Source organism: Dama dama, chromosome 13 (genome assembly GCF_033118175.1).
Source record: "Dama dama isolate Ldn47 chromosome 13, ASM3311817v1, whole genome shotgun sequence".
Lineage (NCBI taxonomy): Eukaryota > Metazoa > Chordata > Mammalia > Artiodactyla > Cervidae > Dama > Dama dama.
In genome coordinates this window covers 42,612,841-42,624,461 of record NC_083693.1, presented here as the reverse complement: position 1 = coordinate 42,624,461, position 11,621 = coordinate 42,612,841, and the positions used below count along the sequence as shown (strand labels likewise).

The 11,621-nt window shown below is 55.6% G+C and overlaps 1 protein-coding gene across 1 annotated transcript; it reads left to right on the top strand.

Moving 5' to 3' along the window:
• The first annotated feature begins 1,426 nt into the window (after nt 1–1,426).
• Nucleotides 1,427–6,547, top strand: ISLR2 (immunoglobulin superfamily containing leucine rich repeat 2). Its single transcript, XM_061159645.1, has 2 exons — nt 1,427–1,532; nt 3,025–6,547. The coding sequence occupies exon 2, from the start codon at nt 3,033–3,035 to the stop codon at nt 5,283–5,285; it is 2,253 nt and encodes a 750-aa protein (XP_061015628.1). The 5' UTR covers nt 1,427–1,532; nt 3,025–3,032; the 3' UTR covers nt 5,286–6,547.
• Nucleotides 6,548–11,621: the final 5,074 nt, after the last annotated feature.

Below are 11,621 nucleotides of genomic sequence, written 5' to 3'. Positions count from 1 at the left end.
GCTTTCAGGGATAGTGTGTGGGGGGGTGGCTGATGGTGTGTTCGCTGGTTAGACTGTGAAGACGTTGGTGGGGGCGGAGGAGGGAGAGATGCTCAAGCCTTACATCCCCAACCCACAGTGCTCAAAAGGAGACGTTTTGTAACCATGCCTCTCCATCTCGCCGTCTGCTGCAGCCTCGGAGCCCCAAGCTAGCAAGACCAGAGGGCGAGGCGCTTGGGTGCGCTTGGGCGGGCTTCCTGGGAGCGCAGGCTGGTACCCTCGCGCCCTGGCGATACGCACGGTCCCGTGCGCTGGGCGGTGGGCTTCAAGCGCTGGGTTAGCCACAAAAGACAAGACGTGCGCAGTCCAGCTGAGGAGGCTGGGCTGGGGCGGTGGTGGGCTGGGGAGGGGAGCGTCGCTTCTCCGCGCGCCCAGTAGGGCGGTGCGTTCTAGTCTCCGGGTTGGGCTGTTGGGGGTGGGGTGGGGGCGGGGAAAACAGGGGCTCGTAGCTGCCCGGATCCAGGCAAAAATAGCAGGGAGGGTGAGGCGCTCTGCTAACACTATCAATTATGCATCGTGTTGAACGTGGCTTCGGGGAGGAGGCGGCTAGCAGCGAGGGTGCGGGAAGGAAGGGTCCGCGCGAGCCGGGAGGCGCGCAGCTCAGTCAGTCCCGGGCGAGGTCTGTCGGCACCACCGCCTGCATTTGCAGAAAGAGTTTTAAGGCAAAGACACGCCTCCCCCACTTCAGGCGTGCGCCTTTCCTTCCCCCAATTCCTCAAAGATGGTTTGTCTCACGTGTTGCGGGGCGTAAAAGAGGCTCGCATTCAATTAGCAGCAAAGCTAACGGGCCCTGGCGGGACCCGGACGTGAGGGTGAGTGCGCATGAATGTGTGTGCGTGCAGGAGGAGGGGAATGGTGAGTGTCCCGGGTGTGAACACTCACCGGCGAGTGAAAATGTGTGTGAACATAGCGAGAGATCAACACATTGGCGCGATTATTACATGATGATGGGTAATTCTAATATTGAAGAGCAACTGTGTGGACGGTGTGAGGGTCAGTGTCTGAGCCAACATGTTTGAACGGGGGGAGGGGGCTGTATAATTAAGAATAGTGATAATGTCTGCAGATGTATAGATGTAGGGGGAACGTGGGTTATGGGAGTGTGGTGAACTGGAAAGAGCCAAGTCGAGGGCGGTGGGCGTGGGGGCGCCTCTTTGTGACCAGGGGAAGAATCTCTACGGCTTTAACAAATGTAGACGATGCGGGAGGTAGGAGAGGCTGCGCAAAGCCCCGCAGCCCGCGAGGACTCTTCAATCTGCAGCCGGTAAGAGGTAGGGGGAGACAGATGCGAAAAGGAAAACTGAAGTGGGACCGCAGGGCCAGGGGAATCCGCAACTTACCTGTCCCTTTCTCTGCCTCTCTACCATCTTCCCCTACAGTCGCAGCAACAGATGTGGGAAGCGCCCTTGGGCTGTCGTCCTGGCTCCGCGACATCGAGTCTGGAGAGGGGGTTGCAACCCGAGGGCAGCGCACGGAGAGTTGGAGAGCAGCCGGTAAGCCTCGGAGACCACTTGCACAGCCCTGACCCAGGAAGGGGTAGATTCCGTCCAGGGTGTCAGACCCTGCTGGCTCTAGCAAGCGGGAGACGGGGGCCAGAGGGGAGGGGCCTTCCCTCGGGAACAAGAGGGAGTGGGGATGCGGGTTCTAAAGACCAGAGTGTGGGAGGGGCTCTGCCAACCTGTCAGGAGCCCTAAGTGGGGGGGGGGGGGGGATTCTGTTTGTAGGCGCCGTTTGTTGTGACTGGGGATAAGAATCTTTTTTTTTTTTCTTTTTTTTTGCTGGGGGGCGTCGTCAGGCATCCGGGCTGCAGAAGAGAGGCCAAATCTTGAACCTTCTACTTGATTAGCTGGTGACAGCCACCTTGACCCCACTGGCCAGGGACACCCCCTTCCCCCATGGGAGGTCCTGAGGGGGGTGTGAGAACCTTTAGTGACGTCCCTCCATTGCTCTCGGTCCCAGCTTGGAGAAGGAAGGTTGACCGAGCAGCCCTGATGGTTTTCCCCTCCCTGGAGATGCAGCCCCCCAGGAAAGGCAGCTTTGATTGCAGCCCGAGAGGGGCCAGGCGAGTCTGCTTCCCCGGTCCCCGGCCCAGTCTTCTTGCCACCTGCAGCAAGTTCACACCTTTTGCTGAGCCGCTGGGATTTCAGTCTCAGAGGGCTGTGTGCAGGCTCAAGTGCCCACCTGTGTCCGGGTATGTGGGTCGGCCGGTGTGAGGACTTGTGCCCCGTTGTCTGTCAGTTGCAACAATGAACAGGAAGGCGCCTTGCCCGGTGCTGGAGGACGGTGTACAAATGCTGTGTTCAGTTCAGAGAACAATGAGGGCTCCAGAGTATATGGTGCCTCGGTCTGGGTGTCTTTGTGTTTGTCTGTCTGTGAAATGTGTTGGGACCCCCTAAACCCCTAAACAGAAGTCCCGGTTTGATGGCAGGTGCCTGGGCTTGTGTTGCATTGTCCAGCGACTGTATGGGCATGTGTGAGCGAGTTCTGTGCAGTGGGACAAAGAGTTCAAGGGAGGACAGAGGGTCACGGACAAAAATAGCCTATGTATCCCTTTCACTGAGTTAAACCTAGGGTTAGAAAGAGTCAGGGATCAGTGCAAAGCTCAGGGCAGACCGGGTAGCGGCCCAGCCTGTGGAAGGTCTAGCCCCAGGCTGACCAGCTAGGTAGAGAGAAAAGGGCGAGGTAGGAGGCTGCTAGAAAAGGAAGTCCTGAGAGGGAGCACGCACTGAATCCCCTGACTTATTGAGCTCCAACTCGTGCCTAAGAGAGAATCTGGGCCCAGAGCAGAAAGTTACCAGAGCCCTGGGATCTGCCCTAGACAGGTTTACAGGAGGCAGAACTTGGCAGGGGAGGGAAGCTGAAACTCGTGAGTCACATTCTCCCCCTACCCCTCCCCGTCCTACGCCTCCCCCCTCCCTCTCCCATGCCCACCCTTGTCCCCCCACCCCACGCCTGCCACCCCCTCACCCTCGTTTCCACCTGCAGGATCAGCGATGGTGCCCTTGAGGACCCTGTGTCTGGCTTGGGCGCTGCTAGGAGCGGCCGCAGCGTGCCCAGAGCCCTGCGCCTGCGTGGACAAGTACGCGCACCAGTTCGCCGACTGCGCCTACAAGGAGCTGCGCGAGGTGCCAGAAGGACTGCCGGCCAACGTGACCACCCTCAGTCTGTCGGCGAACAAGATCACCGTACTGCGGCGCGGGGCTTTCGCCGACGTCACGCAGGTCACCTCGCTGTGGCTGGCGCACAATGAGGTGCGCACGGTGGAACCCGGCTCGCTGGCCGTGCTGAGCCAGCTCAAGAACCTCGACCTGAGCCACAACCTCATATCCAGCTTCCCATGGAGCGACCTGCGTAACCTGAGCGCGCTACAGCTGCTCAAGATGAACCACAACCGCCTGGGCTCCTTGCCCCGGGACGCACTCGGTGCGCTGCCTGATCTGCGCTCCCTGCGCATCAACAACAACCGGCTTCGCACACTGGCTCCTGGCACCTTCGACGCGCTAAGCGCGCTGTCGCATCTGCAACTCTACCACAACCCCTTCCACTGCAGTTGCAGTCTTGTGTGGCTGCAGGCCTGGGCCGCGAGCACCCGGGTCTCCTTACCGGAGCCCGACTCCATCGCGTGCGCCTCGCCTCCTGCGCTGCAGGGCGTGCCGGTGCACCGCCTGCCCGCCCTATCCTGTGTCCCGCCCGGTGTGCGTCTGAGTGTGGAGCCGCCGCCCGAGGCGCCGGGCAGCCCCCTGCCCTCCGGCCTGACGCTCATGGTACACTGCGTCGCCGAAGGACACCCCACGCCCCGCCTGCAATGGCAACTTCAGATCCCGGGTGGCACCGTAGTGCTAGCCCCGCTGGTCCTGAGCGGGGAGGACGGCGGGGACGGGGCGGAAGGCGGGGAGGAGGAAGGAGATGGGGACGGGCCAACGCAGACAGAGGCCCCAACCCCGACTCCAGCACACGCCTGGCCGGCTCCCCCAGCCACCCCGCGCTTCCTGGCCCTCACCAATGGCTCCCTGTTGGTGCCCTTCCTGAGTGCCAAGGAGGCAGGCGTCTACACCTGCCGTGCCCACAACGAGCTGGGTGCCAACTCCACGTCGGTACGCGTGGCAGTGGCAGCTCCCGGCCCCCCAAAGCACGCTCCTGGCGCAGGGGGAGACCCTGATGGGCAGGCTCCAACCTCTGAGCGTAAGTCCACAGCCAAAACCCGGGGCAACAGCGTCCTAACGTCCAAGCCCGAAGGCAAAATCAAAGGCCAAGGCCTGGGCCGGGTTAGTGTCCTCGGGGATTCAGAGATGGGGCCGGAGCAGGAGGAGGCGGAGGAGGAGGCAGGTGAGGGTGAAGAAGCGGAAGACCAGGTCCCCGCTGACCCAATGGAGGAGCAGCGCTGTGGCCACGGGGACCCCTCGCGGTACGTGTCCAACCACGCCTTCAACCAGAGCGCAGAGCTCAAGCCTCACGTTTTCGAGCTGGGCGTCATCGCGCTGGACGTGGCGGAGCGGGAGGCGCGGGTGCAGCTGACGCCTCTGGCGGCTCGCTGGGGCCCAGGGCCAGGGGGCGCTACGGGAGGAGGGCGACCCGGGCGGCGGCCACTGCGCCTGCTCTATCTGTGCCCGGCGGGGGGCGGCGCAGCAGTGCAGTGGTCGCGCGTCGAGGAGGGCGTCAACGCCTACTGGTTCCGTGGCCTGCGGCCCGGCACCAACTACTCCGTGTGCCTGGCGCTGGCAGGCGAGGCCTGCCACGTGCAAGTGGTGTTCGCCACCAAGAAAGAGCTGCCCTCGCTGCTGGTGATCGTGGCGGTGAGCGTGTTCCTCCTGGTGCTGGCCACCGTGCCCCTGCTGGGGGCCGCCTGCTGCCATCTGCTGGCCAAACACCCAGGCAAGCCCTACCGCCTTATCCTCAGGCCGCAGGCCCCCGACCCCATGGAGAAGCGCATCGCCGCCGACTTCGACCCTCGCGCCTCCTACCTCGAGTCCGAGAAAAGCTACCCCCCGGGTGGCGAGGCGGGCGGGGAGGAGCCAGAAGAGGCCCCGGGGGAGGGCCTCGACGAAGACGTGGAGCAGGGGGACCCCACTGGGGACCTGCAGAGAGAGGAGAGCCTGGCGGCTTGCTCGCTGGTGGAATCCCAGTCCAAGGCCAACCAAGAGGAGTTCGAGGCGGGCTCCGAGTACAGTGACCGGCTGCCCCTGGGTGCCGAAGCGGTCGACATCGCCCAGGAGATTAACGGCAACTACAGGCAGACGGCGGGCTGAACCCCCAGCCTACGTGGCAGCCCATCCCTATCCCCGACCTCGGGTATCTGGGAGGAGAGGCATAGGGCTGTTATGATTTATGCCCAACCCCACCTTCACTTACTCCACCCCCTTACCCTGACTACTGGGGGGCTCCAGTGGGGAGTGGGACGACTTCACCAGTCCCACCCACGACGGTCGTTGTCCCTGTGGGCTGAATTCCCCTCCAGGCAAGCACAGGTCCCCTGCTCCTCCCTCCCTGTATGAGACACCATCCGCTGACCGTGAGGCGAACTCCAAGCCTCTCCATTCCCACCCCAATTATCTGCGCAATCCCGCCCGGGAGCCCACTTCACTGTGGGCTCGGAAGCCGAAGGAAATGGAAGAAGACGTTGGAAATATCTGATGGTCATGCTGTGGCTCGCTGTCAGCCCGGGACCCCCAGCAGACTTCCCTGGCTTGGAGCGCTATGGGGTCCCGCCCCAACCCCCTACTGTGCCCTTTCGGGCGCTTCGCATCCCAGAAGCCAGGATTCGGCGGCAATCCCCAGTTTCTAGTTTCAAAGCCCCCTCCCGACTGGGAACCAAACGCTTCTGTACTTTCATTGCATCTCCGCTTCGGACCGGCTGGAGCCGGGCCGGGTGCCTGGGGCGCATTTCAGTGCCACACTCCGATTTTCATATTTTCGTTGTTTTCCAAGACAGCGACTCTCCGGGTCTGGTGCTAACACTCCCTTCCTTGCCTCTGGGGAAAACTCTGTGTGTGTGTGTGTGTGTGTGTGTGTGTGTGTGTGTGTGTGTGTGTCTGGGGGTGGGGGGAATCCGTCTTCTCTCGCCCTCTCCCCTAACTTAAAGTGCCGGAGAACCACGCACCCCTTTTCCGCGGAGGGTGCGGCCTTGGTCCCCGGCCAGTTTCGTTGTGAGGGACTTGGGGTTTCCGGAGATTCGACAGCTCCAGTTCCGCTGCTGCTCGCGGCCTGGACCTCAGCTCGAGAAGGGCCGGGGGTGCGGGGAGGGGGGCAGGAAGCCTGCTCTGGCCTCCTGGATCCCGTCTCCCATGAGGGGCTAGTGCCCCGGTTCGCACAAAGCTTGCGCGTGACTGTGCGGCGGGGCCCGGTTGGAGAAAAGCCACGGATGCTCGCGCCTCCCCGCCCTAACCGCCCCTCCTTCTGCGGGAATTGTGTTTGCCCCGCTGTAGTCCTAGACGAGCGTGCTCTGTAGGAGAAAAGTCTGTGTCCCGTAAAAGTGTGTCAAGTGTAGTGTTGGGAGGCGGGCGGGAGGGAGGGCGGGGAGAGGGGACGCGGCGCGGCGACTCGGGCGGTGGTCTTTTTTCGTTCTTGCAGAAAAGCCTAGGGATTGGGGTGGGGGGTTGGGGGCACCGGGACCAGGCCTGTCGGTGAAGCGCAGCACAAGTGCGGCCTCGGGGCGGAATAGCCCTCTGGAGCCCGCGCCCTTTTCTAAAGGCGTCTGTATGATGTAAACAGTCAATAAAACAATCGATTTGGACTGGGCTTGGTGACTCTTTGTCGGGGGGGGGGGGGGGGGGACAGACGGAGGGGATGCAAGAGGAAACCTGAGGAGGAAGGAGCCCCTGGGATCCTCCCTTTGGGGTCCTTTGTGTGGTTTTTTGCTTGACTGCTTTGTGATTTTTTTCCAGGTGTTTACACCCTGGTGCCTGGTCTCGGCGCCTCCAACTCTGGGATGGAGCGAGGAGACCAAGTGGGATGGGGGAGGCTGCAAGTGAGTGGGGAAGGTTAGCAGGGAGGGAGGGGTGGTTTTCTGCAGACTGAACTCTTGGCGAGCTCCGGAGTGTGTGTGTGAGTGTGAGAGCATGCACAGTCCTCCCTGGTTTGACCCTGACATGATGGGCTGTGGCTCTGTGAGGACGGCTTCGTTTCTATGTGTCAGCACTACCTTGGGTTCTATGAGGAGGTAGAGGGCCAAGACTTGTGCACAAAAGACGGCACAGGTCCTGCAAAGGACAGAGCAGGCAAATGATGGAGAGCAGCAAAGGGGGAAAACTCCAAAGAACAAGCTGGTACCTTTAGCCCAGGAGCCGTGTGTGTGTGTGTGTGTGTGTGTGTGTGTGTGTGTGTGTGTGTGTGTGTGTGTGTGTGTGTGTGTGTGTGTGTGTGTGTGTGTGTGTGTGTTGGTGGTGGCAGTGATGATGCTCAGTGAAGTGATGCCTGGGCCCCTGGTAGGGCATGTGATGCTGGTGTGGGCTGAGGTACGTACCCTCAGGATTGGAAGCACACTGATTTTAGTCCTAGAAATGGGGCTTCTTGGGTGGGAAACAGGAGAGAAGAGGGATGAAAAGTGATGCTCCTGTCCAGCTTACAGTGCTGGGATTGGGCTGGTGTGTTTCAGCTGAATCTCCTCCCATCTCCCCAGGCAGGGGTCATGGGGGTAGGGAACCACCAGGAAGGATGGAAGAGGAAAGGAATAGAAAAGAGTGGGGCAGGTGAAGAGTCCGTCCCTACGCTCCCTACTTCTCACTTTGAGTCTCTCATCCCTCTCCCTCTCTGTGGGTATCAGGTCTTCCTAACTGGATCAGGCCGGTCTGGAGACCAGGCCCAGGTCCAGACATCCAGCATCTTGTCCCAGCTGGGACACTTACCGGGGCCAGAGCACAGTTTGCCTTCCCAGGCCAGCTGTCTGTGAAAAAGATTCCTCTCTGAGGGCCACAGCCCCAAAGCCCCGACACTGTAGCCCACACCACTGTCAGGGACATAGCTCAGAAGTATAATCTTTTAGTAAGAGGGCTGCTTTGTTCTACCTGCAAATGCTGCTTTTGAGCAGGGGGCAGGGACTGGCCCGATTTCTATGATTGGTTCCTGAATCCAACCACACGGTTGCATTTGAACACAGGCCCGGCTGATGAGTGCTTATCGATGTCAATCCCACACAATCCTCTCATCGTGGGAGGGGAGGGTCAGAGGGCTAAGGGCTCCTTCTTGTCCCCTCTGTTCTAAGGATTGAGAACCCTCCTGGAGACTTCCTAAGATCCTGCATGCCCCTAAGAGACTGTGCAGAGTTGCTGAGAGTTCTGCCCTCCTTTGTGCCAGGCCAAGCTTCCTAATGAACACACACTGCTCAGGTGGGCCTCATGCCCCCTGGGTGGGTCAGGCCCAAAGGCTTGGCCCACACGACAGGAATGGGTGGGTGCTGAAGGGTGCTGTGACGCTCTGTCCACCGCCCATTGAGACACCAGCCTCTCAGGAACTCCGCACCTTCTGGCCCATGCATAGAACGGGACCCAGCCTCCAGCCTTCCTTCCTGTCTCTTTTTATATTTTGTTCTTTCATTTCCTCCCCCTCTCTCCTCTGTTTTTTTTTTTTTTTTCCTTCCTGCCTCTCCCCTTTTGCTTCCACAAGGAATGTCATAAAACCCCACCATGGGAAGGGACCCTAAAGACTTACTCATTCAACTGCTCCCCCTGAGATTCAATTCTTTTCTACACGGTCCCTATCAGGTAGCTGTGCAACCTCAGTCTATACCGATCCAGACACGGGAACTCACTGTTCACTGCCTCCCACTGAGGAACCAGTTGTTGAGCAATTTAAAATGTGTGTCCTACGCACTTCCAGCCCCTGGGGACTGACACTGCCTTGGCACGTGCTCTGTGAGAACCTACAGAGGTGTGGAAGTGAGAGCCCTGCCTCCATCGCTCGCTTCAGGGCTCCACAGTTTCTCCTGCAAAGCAGATTTGTGAGCCTCTACTGTATGCTTCGGGTGCTGTGCTAGCCAGCTAGCTCCAGTGCATTTTGTCATAAAGCTTGTTTGGGTGGGAGTGGTGTGTAATGGGTTGAAGAGACAGACAGAGAGAGAGAGTCTAAGTGTGTTTAAGGGGACCTGGAAAATGGTCAGAGAATGCAGGATGACAGCAGTAGCCTTGGAACTCGGAGCAATTTATCAGGAGCAGTAATTCTTTGAGCTACAGAAACCAGATGCCCAGGATGTGGCCTTGAATCAGATCGGAAAACTGTCTGCAGAAAGGTGATTTGAAAGGCGTGCCCCCCTCCCCGCCGCACAGCGCTCCTAAAGATCAGCTGGAAAGAGAACCATCTTGAAGATCGTTAGAGAAAGTCCATTAATACAGAAGGACAAAAGGAGGCAGGGCTTCTTTGAGGAAGCAGCAGCTGGTGCAGGGTCCTCAGCTTCCTGATCTCCTGTCTGGAATGCAACCCCCACCACCCCCATGAAACCTGAATAACGTCCACAACTAAAGCTAACATCTCTGAAGATTACCTGAGTCAGTAAATGTTTGAATTGCTATTCCCTGGTGGTGATGCTAACCTTGGATTTCCTTCTGGGGTATCAGGGTGATGCATTTTGATACATAAAGGAAAGGGGATGGATGGCGTCTTGCTATGGCTGCCTTGTCCCAGGTTTTTTTTTTTTTTAAACAAAAGTTCTCTAAACTCTACTTTCTTTTTTGAGGATTTTTCTGAAGGAGTATTTTTTTCTTTTTCTTATTTTTTTTTAATTTAACTGTCAGGTCTTAGTCATGGCGAGGGGCTTAGTTGCTCAATGGCCCATGGGATCTTAGTTCCTGCCCAGGAATCAAACCCACATCCCCTGCATTGCAGGGCACTTCACAGGGAAAGAGGGACCTTCTGTCTTCACAAAAGAAGGCATCATCTATAAAGAAAGAACCATGACTGCAAGAGCATGAGCAAAAGAAACTGGGGGACCTTGTCCTTCTAGGGATTATATGCGTTCTCTGCTGAAAAGGCAAGCTCAGATACAAGGATATAAGAAAGGCCCCAGGTAGAGGCCATAAATTGCCAAGTTTGACCTAACAAATACCTTTACCTTGTAAATCTCCAACATAAAGATAATGACAAGAGCAATTCTGGAAAATTGAGGATGGAGCAACCAGAGCCACTTCAGTTGTAATGTGTCAATTAATTGATTGTATTTGCAATACACCCACCCACGCATATGTGCTCAATGACAAGCTTTTGCCTTAGGACTCAACAATGAATAAGATTACATTGAAAATGAAAGATCTGCTGTGACAGGCATACAAAAGAGATTGAATTATAAAATGTCTTACAATATTAGCATTTATTTCAAAATATGGCCAGTGTTCCTATTGAAACTTGATATGGATTAAAAAAAAAAAAAAAAGCCATCCAAAGACCCCATGATGGGTAGACATGTTGGTTTAAATTAGTTGGAAAGATTTTGTATCATCTGTTGGTTGAATAAGCAATTTAGGTAATTTGAAGATGGTATGATTTTTTAAATTGTGCTAATTGCATATGCTTTGTCTGGACATGTGAATGGAAGTTCAGTAATTAAGTTCAAGTCCACATGGAATAAGGAGAATAAAAGTGTTTATATTTTTATCAACTGTTTGCTGCTTAAACATTTCCCCTTGTGTATTAGGAGTTAATTTGGTTTTGGCAAATTAGACGCATTTTCTCTTAGCAACACTAGCAAACTGGTCCTTAAATTGAGTCTAAAAGCCATTCAAGGCATCCAACCATTTGTGAGAAAAACTGCCACAATCCCAGAGATCAGAGAGAAACTTTGTAAGAATTGATCAGTGTTGAAATGGAGAAAAGAATGGGAATGGAGAATTAATTACCAATGCTTTGTAATAAAAGTGGACTATCATGTATTAAAACTGGCTGAAAACACTACTGGTCACCAAACGTTAATAAAAATATTAATGATACCAATACTAGCTAAGACTTATTGAACTACCATATTTAAGGCACATGCTATAGAACTTGTAAGCATTATTTTATTAATCCTTACAATAATCCTGTGAGATGATATTATTTCCATTTATAGTCAGAGACCAAAGCGCAGAGAGTTAGTCATTTGCTGAAGGTCACATAGCTGTCACTTGCAGAGTTGAGTGACGTTTGTTCTTTGGTTATCTGACTCCAACATCAGAACTCTAAGACACCAAGCCAAACCTCCTCCCAATACCTATATAAATCAGTTTAAGCAAAGGGTAATGTATTTTACATAGTGTTGCCAAATTTGCTTCTAATTATGGAATTTGTCTAGAAAAAGGACTTCTCTTGCTGTCTCTCTTATTTCTCAAACTAGCATCGCCCCCGCCCCCCGCCCCCGCCACAATTATAAAAGATAGGCATGATTTAATACATATGGTTTAGCCACACTGGGACAAATCTTTGACAGTATTCTAAAGGTAAATATACAAAGACCTTATGATACAGCAATTTCACTCTTGGGCAAATACCCAGTAGAAATGAATGCTTATATCCATCAAAAGACAAACGAGTCTTTTGGTAGACATAAGTACAAGGATGTTCATACTGGCTTTATTTGTAATAGCCCCAAATTAGAAATAACCCAAATGTTCACCAAGAGTAGA